Genomic DNA, 17,534 nt, shown 5'->3' on the forward strand with positions numbered 1-17,534 from the left:
GACTTTGAAAATCCAAAATGACGGATCCAATATGGTGGTCAAAATAATAAATTTTTCTGGATTTTTTTTAAAAATTAGTGTACAAGGATTTTTGGAGTCACTGATCACGAATCTGAATTTAGATTTTGAAAATTCAGAAAATTGGTACTAATCCATGTTTTAGGTGAGTAGGTGTATGTTTTTTCAAACCTCAATATTCTAAATATTTGTCATTTTGAATGCAGATTCAAGATCAGCGACCCCCTGCCAGTGCCAACTCTCAAAAAACAATTTAGAAATATTTTGAATTTTGGCCCGCCATTTTGAATGTTCAAAATCTAAGTTCATATTCCTGATCCGAGATACCAAAAACCCCTGAACACCAATTTTCAAACAAAAAAATCCTAATTTTGCCCGCCATATTGGATCCGCCATTTTGAATTTTCAAAATCTGAGTTCGGATTCGTGATTAGCGACTCCAAAAAACCCCTGTATACCAATTCTTAAAAAAAATCCAAAAACGTTTTCCAAATTTAAGTCGCCATATTGGATCCACCATTTTGAATTTTCTAAATCCGAGTTCAGATACGTGATCAGTGATCCCAAAAACCCCCGCATACCAATTTTCAGAAAAAATAAAAAAATATGCCAAACGTTAGCCGTCATATTGGACCCGCCATTTTGAATGTTCAAAATCTCAGTTCAGATTCGTAATCAGCGAGCCCAAAAACCCCTATGTACCAATTTTCATGAAAACTCGTTTCCCTGAAAAATGTATGCTGGAAAGGGTTGAGGGATTTTAAAACTCAAATGTATTTTAATACAATTTCCATGATGTCAGAAAATATCATCATAAAATTTGACGGGATTTTATAATATTTTAGTGGATTTAAAAGAATTTATGCATAAGAAGGTATTTTGTAGGGTTTTAAAGATTTGAAGATTTTGGAAATTCACCCTGAATTCTTATTAATTTATCCTAAATTCTTTGGAATTCTCTTGAATTACTTTAAATTTATTCTACTTAAGTCAATGGATTTTATTTTTTAAGTTCTTAATTTAATTGACCATGAGGATCAATTGATAACATGATCAAAGGATTTGAAATATTTTAAAAGTTTTTTTTTTTCAAATTCCGTGGTATTTTCAAGAGCTTTAAAAAATTCCAAAGTAGCTTGAGGGATTTAAAAGTATTTAGGTTATCTTAAACGATTACAAAGAATTTTTTTAATGATTTCAGTAATTTAAAAGTATTTTACACACTTGAGGGTATTGTAAAAGATTCGCAGGCGTTTTCAGCTCCTTTAAAAAGTTCCAAGGGATTTCAAAAGATATAAAAGGATTCGAAATGTTTTAGAAATTTTTAAATGTACGGCATTAAAGATTTCAATGCATTTTCAAGAGATTCAAACCATTTTTTTACAGGACATTCGCCCTGAATTCTTATTAATTTAACCTAAATCCCTTTAAATTCTTCTAAATTTACTTAATTCTAACCAATTCAATTAATTTTTTCAAATTTTTTAAACTGTTTTCAATTCACCTGATTGATTTTTCAATTCAGTTTGATTTTGTACTAATTTCATCTAATTCTTTACATTTCGTTTAGATTTCTCTAAATTTACTCAAAATTTTATTGTGATGAATCAATCTTTTTCGATTCTTAAAAGTGTTCCAATTTATTTGAATTCTTTTGAATTTAACTTGAATTGTTTTTTATTCATTAGTCACTTCTTATGTTCGAAATTAGTAGAGTTTCAAAGATTTGAAGAGATTTAAAATGTTTCTGAAATTCACCCTGAATTCTTTGGAATTCTCTTGAATTTTTTTTTTAATTCACTTGAATCCTTCTCAATTCACTCAATTCCACTTAATTCAGTGATTTTTAAAAAAATTTTTACAAGTTTTTATTTAATTGATCTTGAAGTCTATTAACCTCACCTTGAATTCGTAGGTATTTCATCAAATTATTTGAATTCCCTTGAATTTTCCTAAGCTTATTTCAAAGTTACTGAAATCAAGAAAGTTTTTTTTTCATATATTACTGTCGGAAATATTTTTAAAAACTCGTCTTGATTTTTTTATAAATTACATAGACTTCTTTCATTTTATCTTAAATTCCTGTAAATTCATTCTAGTTTTACGAAAATCAATGGATTTCTTTATTTTAAACATTTTTTCCAATTAATTTTAATTCTTTTGAATGTAACTTTAATTTTACCCTATGAGGGTGACAAAAAAGTACCCTTATTATTTCGGAAAATTTTCCTCTTTTGTCTCTATTTTTATACAAAAACTTGAATTTAAAACATAAAATTTTATTTTACATAGCAAAACCAAAAATTGAATATCAGGATCATATCAGTATAAAGGGAGTTCATAATTTGATCAATTTTTCACATTTTAATTTAAAAAAAGCACTGTTAGAAAGTGTACAAAAAAAAATCGAAAAATTAGAGAGTGATTAAAAATCGGTAGAAACGGATTTAAAAAATGTCACACTTGGTGCCGAATCTATGCAAGACGAGTTGAATTTGGTTGCGAAGAAAAATGGCAAAGATATAGTTGTAAAAGAATTAATTCACAATCTACAAAAACTTTGGGATAATTAAAATAAAAACGACAGGAGGTAGATAGGCTACAAAAAAATGTCAGAAAGATATGTACTGCTCTGGAGAAGAATATTCTTTTTTTTTTAATAAAAGAATATGCCATTACTTAGTAATTTACAGTAAAAATATTTTCTTCAGTATTCTGTGCGATACTAGTTCAGGGTGTCTAGTGACCTTGAAAACCTGAAACTCTCCTTGAATTTTTTTTAAACCTTGAGAACCTGGAAATCTCCTTGATTTTTTCACGAAAACCTTGAATTTTAATTTTTTTTTCTTTTAAAACAGTAATTTTATCGAAATGCGAAGAGTAGTTTAAATAAAAATCTTACTGCTGAAAATTTTGTTATTCGTCAAGATATAATTTATCTTTTGTTCATTACAGAATAAATAAAGATATTTTAAGGCACTTTTTGTGGAGGTGTTCAACTTAGAAATTATAAAAGTTATTAGTTTAAAATTTCGATGTTAATTCAGTTTTAGAATTAGAATAAGCCATGACACTACAACGAATTTTTCAAGGGATGGACCACTCGGGTTTTAAGTGTACAACAGATTTCAAAAGGTTACTAAATATTTCTTAAGATTTCAAAATATTTAAAATATTTCGAATTATTTGAAACGATTTCAAGAGGTTTTAAAACATTTTAGAAGATTTCAAAATATTTCAAATAATAATTTAATTACTTCAACAAGTACAAAAGATTTTCCAAAAAAAGATTCAAGAAAGATTTTATAAACATTTCAAAAAAAAATTTTCACGAAGATTTCAAGAATTTCAAACATTCAAAAAAGGCGTGCACACTAGATTAAAAAGTTTTTACAAAAATTCCTGAAAAATTTTGAACATTTCATAAAGATTTTATAACTTACAAAAGAGTTTAAAGATTTTAAAAAGGGTATATTAAACCACATTTCTAAGATTCCAAAACATTTCAATGATTTTAAACAATTTCAAAATTTTTTTCGGAGATATCAAAAGATTTCACTAAGATTTGTAATGATTTAAATAATTCCAACGAATTGACAAAGATTTCACAAAGGTTGTGAACATTTCGCTAAGATTTCGAACATTGAACGAAGATTTTCAAACTTTCAAAAGATTTTGAAGATTTCAAAACATTTCAAAGATTTTAAATAACTTCAAAATATTTCAGGAGATGTGAAAAGATTTCACAAAAGTTTCCAAGATTTCATAAAACATGCATAAAGATTTCAAAACAATACTAGAATTTCAAAGATTTCAACAAGGGTGCAATACACCAGATTTCAAGGATTTCAAACCATTTCAAAGATTTTAAATGATTTAAAAATGTTTGACAAGATTTCAAATGATTACAAAAGATTTCCGAAAGATTTCTCAAATATTTTAAAGAATTCTCAAGGATTTTAAAACATTTCAAGAATTTCAAAGATTCCAACAAGGGTACAATACAACAGATTTCCAAGATTTCAAAACATTTAAAAGATTTTTAATGATTTCAAAAGGTTTCAACAAATTTGAGAAGATTTGAAAATATTTGAATAATTTCAAACGAGTAGAAAAGATTTCACGAACAGAGATTAAAGAAACATTTCAAAAATATTTGAAATATTTTATAAAGATTAAAAAAAAATTCGAAAAGTTTTCCTAGATTTCAAAGCTTTCAAGGACTTTGAGATTTCAAAGATTTAAAAGCATTTCAAATATTTTAAACGATATCAAAATTTGTTATAAGATTTCAAAAGATTTAACAAACATTTCAAATATTCCAGCGATTTTAAACAATTACAACAAATTTCATAAAGATTTCACAAATGTTTCAAATATTCCAGTAATTTCAAGTGAATACAAAGGACTTAGAGAAGATTTCACAATATCTTTAAAGAATTCATAAGGATTTCAAAAGATTTCAAGAACTTCAAAACATTTAAAAAATTTTAAGCTATATTAAAAGGTTTCAACACATTTGAGAACATTTCATAAGACTTCAATGATTTTGAACAAACACAAAAGATTTCGCGCACAGAGATTAAAGAAAGAGTTCGAAAAAAGATTTCAAAGATTTCAAGAATTTTAAACATTTTGCAAAAGCTTTGGAAAATGTCAAAAGATTTCACCGAAATTTCAAGCTTTCACTAAGGTTTGCTCATTTTTACATGTATGACAAACATTTATTTCATTATTTGATGTAAAAAAGGAGACCTGGAAATTTTTGTATTTCTTGACCTGGAAAACCTGGAAAAGACCTTGATTTTGTTCCTAAGAATCGCTAGACACCCTGTAGTTTAATAAACTATGAAACCGTAATGCGCTATTAAAATTTAGAAAAGGCTCGTTAGACTAATTTCATTAACAATATGTCTTCTATTGTAAGTTGTAAACTCTAAAACTTTCATATTTAATGACATGGTTGTAAACTGTTTAGCTACAACTGATGCTAATTAAATAAGACACGTAACACTGAAATTGTTAAAACCGCAAATATATAGGATGTGTAAACTCAATAAAAAAGGCGTAAGATCCGATTAACCCATTCTAATAAGTGTAAAAAGACTGCTAGGAGACTCTGCTTTACGATTGTTTAAGTTGCAACTCATTAAGCACATTGTCATTTAAAGAGTTTATATAGTTTAATTAATTTTTCACGTTTATAGTAAGACATGTATTCCAAGATATCTTATTTTCTAAAGGTCATGTATATACGTCCATTCGAAGATATATTGTTTCCCCACTGATTTCGTTCGAACTTCTTTACAAAATATTAATATAATTGTTCTTCCAAACAGTCTTCTATTTTGGAAAAAATAGAAACTGTGATCCCTGACATTTACTAACGGGAAACAAAGTGTTTTTGAAATGAGCCCTATATAATTATAAATACACAGTAGTGGAAAGACTCGAGATTGAATTCGCAGCTAGTTTTTTTTTCTTTTTTCTTTGATTCTTCAGGTGTGGGATTTTGAGAGTGGAGAGTTCGAGCGAACACTGAAAGGACACACGGACAGCGTACAGGATATCGCTTTCGACGCAACGGGAAAGCTGCTAGTCTCCTGTAGTTCTGACATGTCGATAAAGCTCTGGGATTTCAGTCAATCGTTCTCCTGCATTAAGACAATGCACGGCCACGATCATAATGTGGCCTCGGTGACGTTTATGCCCCAGGGTGACTTTATCGTCAGTGCCTCGCGCGACAAGACTATCAAGATTTGGGAGGTCGCGACCGGCTACTGCGTGAAAACTCTCATTGGACACAGAGAATGGGTCAGGATGGCGAGAATCAGCCCCTGCGGAGAATTAATTGCGAGTTGCTCCAACGATCAGACTGTCAGGATCTGGTCTGTCGCCAACAAGGAAACAAAGGTATGATACATTGTTCTCTCGCGAATTTTTATGAATGTAGCGCGGAAATTTGTGCTCGGATCCATAAAAAAGATACATTTATTTTTTCAATGTGATATAGTGAACTCTTGTCTGTATCAAGAGACGCGAAACGTAAAGCGTGTAAGCATGTGTACGCATTTGCGCATCATGCATGCCAGTGTTTTTGCTGACGTACGACATGCCGAATGTAACATTTCCTTCAAATAGTACAATTTGCCAACTCAGATTAATATACTAGAATCAAAAAATGAATCAAATATTTAGCGGAATGTTGGGTTTTGTAGCATGACGTCAAGCTCATGTTAGGATATTTTATTATATTTTTATTTTATTATATTTTATTTTATTATTATTTATATTAATAATTAATGCAAATTAAGAAACATGCTCATTTAAAGAATTGCTTATTGTTTATAATCATCTTCTCTCAGAGTAATGCTAGAAATTTTTGTGTTTTTCTGAAATTTTCAGCATTTTTCACTTTTTACTTAGGAAAATAGAATAAATATTTATATAATTTCAGCAAGAAGGCTCTGAGTAAATATTTAAAGGAGAGTTTACATTTAATCTGATCCTTATGGAAAGTTTATAAAATATTTTTAACATCTGGTTTATTTCAGAGAAAAATTTTTTTTTTCTGTGGAAAATTTTGTCAAAAAAACGGAGACTTTTTATCTCTATTATAAAAGGAAATTAATCAAAACAATAATGAATTGTTTAAACAATTTATTTAAACCTCTAATTATCAGTATAAAGTAGTATTTTATGTGTTCGAAACAATTTGCATTTGAAGAATATTGAATAAAATTCTGAACTGTTCTTGAAAATATGCTAGAAAAATTTGGAAAATCCGAAACATATTGTTGAGTTTTAAAACAAACATTTCTACACCTTTATAGAAAATAGCGTTAATATTCGAGTGCAATCAAGAAGAGTACAGATTCTTAAAGAAATATTGCAGAATAATCTATTCCAGAACGTTCTAAAACATTCCAGAATTTTCAGAAAGTTTAAGAAGTAGAAGAATATAAAATTTTTTAAATCGTAAAACATTAGGTATCTGAACTCCACATATAATAAAATTTCATATCAATTTTACATTCCTCAGAAACTTTATCGTAATATCCTTGAAATATTTTATTATACTGGGAACGTACATTACTTAAAAGATCATTTTTGTTGAAAATTAATTACTTTGATTTAAAATTGAACTATTTTGTTGAAGATCCCTTTTTTTTAATTAATTTTTTCAACTGAAAATTGAACTATTCCTTTTTTTGCTGTAAAAAATGATATTTTTTAGTAGAAAATTTAAGTATTTTTTTCAACATTCATTTATTTGGCAATGTCGGGGAATTTTCGACAAACTGAAGTTGAAGTTAATTTTTTTTATTTTGTGGAATATTGAACAATTTTATTAAAACATATTCTTTTTGTTTGAAATATCATCTTTCATCATCTTCTCGTTTTCTTGAAAATTTGTCTTCTTCAGTTGAAAATTGAACTATATAGCGGAAATTTTAATTTTTTGTTGGAAATTTATATTTTTTTATATAAATTTAATCTGCTTCATTGGAATTCATTCGGCAAAAATTTATTTTATATGGTTGAAAATTATTTTTTTTTTACTGAAAATTAAACTTGAATTTAGCTCGCCAATTTTTGGTTTAGATGAAAATTAAACAATATATTTTGTGAAAAATTCGTCTTTTTTTGTTGGAAAAGTCATCTCATTAGCTGGAACTTCATTTTAATGGTTAAAAATTCATTAATTAAGTTTAAAATTTCACTATTTTAATGGAAACTAGAATTATCGGTGGAAATTTATTTGTCTTACTGAAAATTAAGTATTCTATTTTTGGTTGAAAATTGTTCTTTTTTAGTTGAAAATTAATTTTATAGCTGAAAAGTTCTTTTTTCTTTTCGAAAATGACCATTTTTAGAAACATGTAAGTTTCTCGGTTGAAAATTCATCTGTTTGTTTGGAAATTTAACTATTTCCGTAACAATTTATTTCATATGTTTTGAAATGGTTCAATATACATGTTGAACATAATTTTTTTTACTCAAAATTTATTTGTTCCATTTTAAATGAAAATTTTATCTCTTTTAGATTAAAATTCAACTATTTCATTGAAAATTCATTGTTTTTTTTTTTATTAGAAAAGTAATTTAATTAGTTGAAGCTTCATTTTTTGATTAAAAATTTATTTCTTCAGCATAAAGTTTCACTTTTTTTTGTTAAAAATTTAGTTTTCTAATTAAAAATTTATCTATTCTATTTTTGGTAGAAACTTAATTTGTTGGGTTGAAAGTTCAACTATTTTGTTCAAAATTCAAATTTGTTATGTTTGAAAATTAATTTTTTTTGTTTTGACAAATCGACTATTTGGTTGAACACTCACTTTTGCGGTTTTAAAAGTCAAATTTTTCTAAAACATTAGACTTTTTGGGTAGAAAAACTAAACTCTTTTGTTGAAAATTGATTATTTTTTTATTGAATATTTTACTATTTTGTCCACAGTACAATGTATTTGAAATTTTAGGAATATGGTACCTTTATTAATGTTACTAAAAAAGTATTATTTAATTATTGTCACAAATGCTTACAAGTCAGCCGGGAAAAATGTAATTTTTCGACCGAAAAAATCGGAAAATAGCCTGCTTTTTTATATTTTTTTTTAGTAAGTTTGGATGGCCACCCTTCTGAATTTGTTAAATTAGGGATTTTTGGTGACGATATTGAAATTGCTTGCCAGGTGGAGCTTAGGGATCACGATCACGTGGTCGAGTGTATCGCCTGGGCACCGGATTGTGCGAGGGCGCCAATAAATGCGGCCGCTGGCGCTGATAACAAAGGTGCACACGAAGGTCCTTTCCTCGCCTCTGGATCTCGAGACAAATCCATCCGCGTTTGGGACGTGGGCGCAGGAGTCTGTCTTTTCACTCTAATTGGACACGATAACTGGGTTCGCAGTATCGTTTTTCATCCCGGCGGCAAATTCATCGTCAGCGCCTCCGACGATAAAACGTTACGGGTATGGGACATCCGCAACAAACGGGCCATGAAGACCCTCGAGGCTCATGTACACTTTTGCACTTCTGTCGGTAAGAAACGTTCCAATTATCCTGATTACATTCACCTTTTTCTCTCTTAGACCCTTTCTCTTTTGGTAGAATTTATCATTTGCAAGTGATATCCGCAACAACAACTACAAAAATTAATTAAGTAGAGCGAATAATGAACTTTTTACCAGTTTTATTGGGAAAGGTACGCCAAGTGGAATAGCCGAGAGTGGAAGGGGAGCTCTGCCAGATTGCGGAGCGGCTCATAGTGGGACAAACAAAATTTTTTCTGGTGAAATTATTCTAGAGCTTACAATTTTGATTTTTGGACTGATTCCGAATGAATACAGTAAACGCAATCAGAATAAGAAAGAAAACGATAAATATCTCTAATATATCAAAATTTTTATGAATTTTTACATTATATTCTATAATAATATGAAAGTTTTATGAACGCCGGTATTTGATGAATTCCGGGTGTTCTATGAACTCTGGGAGTTTTATCAGTTCCGGAAGTTTTTTTTTTAGCTCCATCAGTATTATGAACTCTACGAATTTTATGAACTGCAGGAGAACCATAAACTCTAGGAGTTTCATGTAATGAGGGAGTTCTATAAACTCTGTGGGATTTCATGAACTCCGGGTGTTCTATAAATTTTGGAATATTTTGAAACCCCGGAGTTTTTTACTCTGTGGATTTTATGAACTGTAGAAGTTCTATAAATTCTGGAAATTAAATATACTCCGGGAAAACTTATGAATACTAGGTGTTTTATGAACTCTGGGAGTTTTATGAACTCTGGATAAACTCTGGGAGTTTGATGAACTCGAAGAATTTGATAAACTCCGCGATTTCTATAAGATCCGTGAATTTTTTGAACTTCGGGAGTTTTATAAACTCGGAAAGTTCTTGAAACTTGTTGTTCTTTTATTCTGTGCATTTTATTAACTCCGAGAATTATATGAACTGCGGGAATTCTACAAACTCCGAGAGTTATAAATGAATTCCGGGAGTTTTATGGATTTACTAACTTTTATGAACTAGAGGTGTTCTTTAAATTCTGCATTTTCTGTAAACCCCGGAAGTTCCAAGAATTTTATCAACTCCAAGAATTTTATAAATTCCGGAAATTTTATGAACTACGGGAATTCTACACACTGCGAGAGTTCTATAAACTCCGAATTTCTTTAAACTCTTGAACTTTTGATGAATCAAAGGTGTTTTATAAATTTTGGAAGTTCTTTAAAGTCTGGGAGTTCTAAAAAATTTGGAAATTCCATACATTTTTGGAATTTTTTTAAACTATGGAAATGTTATGAACTCCGGGTTTCTAAAAACATTGGGAGTTCTATAAACTCCCAAAGTTGATTAAACCTTCGTGTGTTATGAACCCCAAGAATTGTACGAACTTTTTTTTTAGCAGAGCGTTCTTTTTTTTTAAGTTTTCTCACTTTTTGCAAAATATTTATTATTCGCAATTAATTTTCATATCTATTTTATACAATACTAATTTTTGTGAGTATCTGGGCTACAATTAAACCAAAAAAAAGAGAAAAAAATGGAGTTAAGGGTATTTAAATCGGAGAAATTTCATTTTGAATTTGGCTCAGGTCTGCTATACCCATTCTAGGTGGAACAGAAAATTTCGAAGTTCTAGCACTTGAGGGTTATGCTCCAAGAGTTTAAGTAAGTCCCGAAATTTTATGAACTCCGGGGGTTCTGTAAAATCTAGGAGTTTTATAAATTTTTTTTTTTTGCAAAATTTATTTAGTAAGACACTTTGTCCAGTGACAATATTTATTCATTGTTTCAATTATTTTGATAAACAAGTTCAGATTTTCGTCAATTTTCAAGCATCAGAATTTGTTTTTGTTTCCCAACTTTTATTTCAAGCGTTTGTTGAAATAATTAGTTAAATTGTTATCTTTTTCAATTTTGATATCATTTAGAGTAGAATGCACAATTTTAAAATCTTTTACTTAAAAAATTTTCCATTATAGATTTTTATATTTTAAGCGTAAATTTTAATTTAAACAATTTTAAAATTCAGTTTTAAAGACTTAAAAAATAAAAAATTAAAGACGTTTAAAATCGAAAATTGTTGCTAAAGACATTGTAATATATATATATTCATAGTCAAAGGCTTTTATTACATTTGAAATATTATTTCAGTCATTCTTCCATTATTAAACCATTCAATTTGAAATTTTTAATTGAGAATAAAAACAAGTTCCTCATATTTAAAAATATCTCACTGTTCATTTAAAATCCGCAATTATAATTAAATATTCAAAATTAAACAAAAAAATTAAACTTTAAATGTTGCAATTTTAATTGTTCAACTAAAAAAAAAATATTGTAAGTCAAGTTATTGAATTTTTATGTATAAATAGGAATTGAAAATCTATAATTCTTAGAAAAAATTCGAGTAATTTGAAGGCTTCGAACAAAACATTTAAAAGCTTTTTAAGAATTTTGCAAGACTTCAGGAGAGTAAAAAACCTTTACTGGGAAAATTGAAAATTACGAAAAATTAATTTTAAAAGGTTTAGAAATAGTTACAAAATTATCAAAAATGAATGCGGAAGATTTTATGGAAATTTATTTAATTTGGCAGGATTTTAAAAAAATGTCAGGAAAAATTGTAATCATTTTGAAATATGTTTAGAAGTTCTGAAAATTTTTTTAAAAATAATAAAAAATTTGAAAAAATATGAAACAACATGTAAATGTTTCAAGGTTTTGAAATAAATGTTTGAACAAATTTTGAATTTTGTTAAAAACATGTTCTCGCTCAATTTTTAATTTTTCTAGCTTAAAATTGCTTAAAATTATATAATTTTTAAATTTATAAAATGCAATGATTGATTCTTAAATTTCGAGAATTGAAAATGATGACGTGAATTTATATTTTTGGAACTGAATCTAAATCTTAAAACTCTATAATTTATCAAAGTTAAACAAAATTATATACAACATTTTTTAAATGAAAAACTTTTAGACGTTTAAAATTCAAGAATTCGACTTTGAGTGCTTTAATGTGCAGCTCAGTTTTTATTACTTCAAATCTACCAATTTTTGGCTTCAGAGTTTGATTTTTAATTTTCATTGACCGTGAAAAATGTTTGCAAAACATTAAAACGGCCACCCTGTCTTCAAAAATGTTGAAGTGAATGAAATAAAAAAATGCATTATTATGTAAATTAGAAATTTATATTTTTACATATTATTTATCGTCCACAAATTTTTAATCAATTCTGTAAGAAAAAAAACGAAGTCCTCAGGGAAAGAAATTACTACAAAATTGATTTTTTAAAACATAAATAATTACTTTTGATTTAAAACAAAATGGTAACTAGGCATTGGTTTAATTTATATTCCGATAAAAAATTTACAAAATAAATCTAGAAGTAGTACTTTTACTCATTAATTCGTTAATAAATAAATTTGTTTCAACGTTGTAAACTGTTAGATAATGCTTTCAATGATTGTATTTACTGTTTTCATTTAGATTGAAAAAAGTGAAAATAATAAATTGGCTCGCAAACCTCTTTGAAATTTAGTTAACTTTGTTTTTTTTTCAAGTCGCCCAAATTGGATAAACATTGTATGTTCTAGAATAATTTCTCCTGAAAAATCTTGTCAACTCCACTGTGCGGTCTCGAAATTGCCAGTTTTCTATAATAATAAAAAGAAAAAAACTTTCTAATTAAAATGCATTCGTTTTTCCCCAGATTTTCACAGAAGTCATCCGTATGTTGTGACCGGGAGCGTGGACCAGTCGATAAAAGTTTGGGAGTGTCGCTAGTCAGCGGATTTTCGAGTTTCCAATCGAAAGTCACGAGAAGAAAATTTTTCGAGTCTTCGCGCAACGCGAAATTGGAAAAGAGACGCGTTTTTTTCCGGTTAGAAATGGCCGAACGAGAGTAAGCTACTGCAAAAAAGCTATCGTACATATAAAAAATATAATTATTATAATTATTATACACACCTATACACGTACGGTTAAGAGCTCTTTAATTAATTTATAATAAAGTATAATTAGTAATTAATATTATACATATAATGCATATATACCGACAAAAATATTATCGTTTCACGATAACGGATTACACTGGACTTCGAGACAAGAACACTTTTTTTTTTCTTTTTTTTTCTTTTTCTTTCCTTTTTGTTTCGCGAGGATGTTTTCCCACCTCCGAAGCCATTTTTTCTTCACCTCTGGATTTGTTCCAATCGTTGTAAATAATATATTAAAAAAAAAAAAAAAAAAAAAGAGAGAGAACACGACAAAACCAGCAATCGACACTTTCGTATTGTCGAAAACGTCCTCGACGAATTTAAACAGGGGAATTTTTCAAACTGAAAATGTGACGTTGCAATATATAATCACTGCGGTGCAATGATTCTTATTTATACGGAAGCTATAATCTTAATTTTGTACTCGGAATCCTTGAAAAAAAAAAAAACTAATCGAGAATCGTTAAGGAATTAATGAGAAAGTTCTTTCTGACATTATTTATACTTTGAATAATTCGATTCGGATTTTTCTCGGGGGATTCGAGATTCGTCGCAATAATATCTGTATTTCCTGTACAGGATGGTAATTTGTGGTTTCTGAACGAAAAAAATAGGCAACGAGCGTTTTGTTAATAAAAATATTTTTTTTTTTTCGTTACTTCTTTCTCTTTTTGGCAGAAAAGAGTTTGCAGAGGTTGGCAAATCTGTAATTTCAGGCCTCGTTCTTGTTCTTTTTTTTTCCTAATTTGAAATCTATTTTACATTCTCATTTTCTTTTGAGTTTTCTCGGCGACGATTATTATAATAACGAGCTCCTCCCGTATTTAAAACGAAGGTGACGTGAGAAGCTTTTTTGCAACATTCACCATCAGTCAGTACACGTGGGAACTACTTTGCCGACTAATGATAAAACTGCAATCTTATTAAACAACTGTTGGTAAAGTAGGAATTAAATCTGATTTATCTGCTGTTGATGTTGCAGGCCTCTGCCTTATCTACTGATGGGAAATTGTAAATAATTTAGTTTTGTAATTAATTTTTACGAGCTTGCATTTTAACTTTGTTTCTTTCTCTCTCTCGCGCGTTTTTGTTTTCTTTTTGACAATTTAGTTTTCGCGTTTTTTCATCATCGGCCACGAATTATGAAACACCCTGTATATATCGAAGTACACACAAAATATGTACATACACGCATATATTGTAAGCGAAGAGAACGAAGTTGCAGAGAAGAGTTTCCGATTTGCTTTTTTCAAGAGGCGCGCGTCTTGCAATCTTTTCTCAATCAAATTTCGCAGGCAAAGTTGGGAGACTTTTTTCTTCTTTTCTTTCTTTCTTTTTTTTTTTAACCAGATACAACCTTTTTCCGGACAATCCTAGGAATTTTCTGTTATTTCGGGTGCTACTTGAAAAAGACTGAAACTCGAGACATGTTTAAAAATTGAGATTTTTCGCTTTTTTTTTGTTTTTTTTTTTTTTTTTAATTGAAATTGGGAGAATAAAATAAATAAATTCAGGTAACAACTTTTGTGGTAAAATCTGATTAAGAAAGATTTGATCGCGCCTTGAAAATAAAATATAAAAAATATTAATAAGTACCCCCTAGCTGACTAGCAAATGCAAAATCTGTAGCCCGCTGCAACTGTAAACCTTAAAGATTAAAAAAAACAACAATTTGTTAAATGTATCGCGTACGCATATGCAAAGTGTAGTGCATGTAGCTTTTTTCGAATGGGGTCTGAGACGTAAGATTTAGGTACACACAACTCTTAACTAGCGATAGTCGCATAAGTAGTGTGTAGAGAACGAAAGAAAAAAAGACGAATAAGGACGCAAAACTTGAATTTTGAAGAAGAGCGCCTCTTTCCGGAGGAAAAATGTGTCCAAGTTGCAAAAAATCCGGAAATTTTGTGAATTTGTAACAGAGTTTCGCCAAGTATTGCAACCAAATCTGCTTTATCGACTGTCGGTAATGATAGACGGATTTTGGTTGTTTTGCAAATTGGACATTTTTCCTTCATTTGGAATAAGCAACTCGCAGAAGGTCTTGCGATGCCATAAGTTTAACTCGAGACTGTATTTTCAGTCAATGTCTTTCCACCTATGAGCACCATCCTCTCTTCCTTTCAGAAAAAAAATATGATCACTCGGCCTTTGACCTTCGTCAACTCGATCCTGCTCCCGTTTAGGACCCTTCGATTGATGTGGTACTAAATTATTTTGATGAATAATAAACCAAGTTGTCACTGAGTTAGTGTGCTTTTTTTTATCTTGATCCTAGTTCCCAGATGTGGATTTTTCACTTTTCAGGGTTATAAGACTTTAAAATATTATAGAGCGTAGCGGTAAGTATACATTTTTTTTACTGCGCAGCCGTAAGTGCCACAAAACTCTACTGCGCAGTCATATATGAAAGTAAGATCTATTGCGCAGCCATATATGCCGTAGAAATTTACTGCGCATCATTTGAAAGTGCATGTGCAGCGGGAAATTTAAATCGAAAATTATCTTTTTCTTTTCTTTGATTGATACAAAATTCAAATTTTCAAACTCCCTGACAAACTTGTAGTTTTTTCCGACTATTATAAGTTTTTCTTTTAGGTATAAAAACAAACTTATATCTAGGAGAATATTGTTAATAAAAAAAATAATAATTCGTAAGTTACTTAAGGCATGCGTAAAATATATGAAATTTCAACCTGATAGTGAAATTTCTGAATCAGAAAGATCAATTTTGAATAAAAAATGGCACAATTAAATTTAAACTTGAAACAATTAATTTTCAACCAAGAAAAGAAAAGGAATTTTCAACAGAATAGTTCAATTCTCAACAAAAATGAAGAATTTTCAATTAAAAGAATGCATATGTAAAAAATACATAAATTTGTAACTAAAAAAAAAAAGTAACAAGTTAGTTAAATTGCAGTTAAAGAAGTTAATTTTGAAGTAAAATTATGAATATTCTACAACAAAAAATAATTTCTTAATCAAATATGTAAATTTTCAATCTAAAAGGTAAATCTTATATCAAAAAAATTAATTGTTAACAAAACACATGAATTTCCAAATAAAAAATATAATTTTCTATTCAAAAAAGGAATAGTTATATTTGCAGATAAAAAAGTTAATTTTCTCCAAAAAAAAAAACGAATTTTTAACAAAATAAATATATTTTTAAACAAGTAGTTGAACTTTCAATCCAAAAGATTAATTTTCTACCAAAAAACAAATTTTTAATAAAATATATGAATTTTAAACTAGAAATTTTTTTCCAACCAAAAATAGCATAGTCCAATTTTCAGTTAGAAAAATAAATTTTTCAACGAAAAAAAGTTACATTTTTGTCAAAAGAAATTGTTTTTAACCAGAATATGAATAGCTACATTTTTAGTAAAAAAAAATAATTTTGAACCAATTAAAATTTATTTGTCACCACTAAAATAAAGTTTGAACGAATAAGATTGCTTTTTTACCAAAATGGCGAATTTTCAATAAAATACTTGTATTTTAACCTAAAATAGATTTTTTAAAGATTAATTTTGATAAAACACATGCATTTCCAATCAAATATTCAAATTTTTAAAGAAATTTTCACCAAGAAAAGAACACATTTGAAAGTCATAAAAGATGAAGATGAATTTCCAACAAAATAGTTTTAAAAAAATGAAGAATTTGCAACAAAAGAATTGAATTTTCAACCAAGAAAGATTTTTCAGTCAATAAAGAAAAAAAAAAATCAAACCCAGTATGCTGAATTTTCAAACCAAAAAGACGAGTTTGCGGCAAAACAGTCGAGTTTTCAACTCGGAACTATGAATTTTTAACAAAAAAGTTTAATTATTAATCGAAAAATATAAAATTTCAACAAAAAAAAGACGAGTTTTAAACAAAATAAGATTATTAAATAAAAAAGATCACTTTCCCAGTAAAACTGGAATAGTACCATTTTTAGTTAAAATAATTAATTTTCAAGTAAAAAAAAAAACGAATTTTCAATATTTTTCAATGATCTTCAGCCAAAAACAATAATTTTTTACCAAAAAAGGAAAATTTATTACAAAATATATGGATTAAAAAAAAAGAAAAAATTTAAACCAAAAATAAAACAGTTACATTTCAAGTAAGAAAATAAACAAATTTTAAAGGAAATAATAAAATTTTAATCGAAATAAATGAATTTTTAACCACAAAGGAACAAAGTTTAAACTAAATTATGTGATTATTTTTCCGAAATAAAAGAAAAATTTATATAAAACTTTATCCAAAATCAAATGAAATTTAAATTAAACATAATACTGATTGTTAACCTAAAACATTACATTTTAATAAAATACATGAAATTTTAACCCCATATTAAAATTTTTAAAGAAACGTTCCAACGAAAAGATGAGTTAGTCACAAACGACGAATTTTCAACAAAACATGGAATTTTCCAATTTATTTAGTGTAAAAAAATAGTTTTCGTCAAAGCAGTGAAAATTTTGAACACAAATTTTTG

General features: G+C 28.2%; 1 protein-coding gene across 2 annotated transcripts in view; it reads left to right on the plus strand.

Moving 5' to 3' along the window:
* The window catches only part of LOC117176248 (lissencephaly-1 homolog), a 53,485-nt gene extending 38,642 nt beyond the window's left edge, over positions 1-14,843 (plus strand). For both annotated transcript variants that reach the window (XM_033366403.1, XM_033366412.1), the window contains 3 exons: positions 5,521-5,931; positions 8,712-9,060; positions 12,754-14,843. In XM_033366403.1, the coding sequence (XP_033222294.1) occupies positions 5,521-5,931; positions 8,712-9,060; positions 12,754-12,827 (834 nt within the window). In that variant the 3' untranslated portion in view covers positions 12,828-14,843. The remainder of the gene's footprint in view (positions 1-5,520; positions 5,932-8,711; positions 9,061-12,753) is intronic.
* The last annotated feature ends 2,691 nt before the right edge of the window (positions 14,844-17,534 follow it).

The sequence above is a fragment of the Belonocnema kinseyi genome, chromosome 1, assembly GCF_010883055.1.
Source record: "Belonocnema kinseyi isolate 2016_QV_RU_SX_M_011 chromosome 1, B_treatae_v1, whole genome shotgun sequence".
Classification (NCBI taxonomy): Eukaryota; Metazoa; Arthropoda; class Insecta; order Hymenoptera; family Cynipidae; genus Belonocnema; species Belonocnema kinseyi.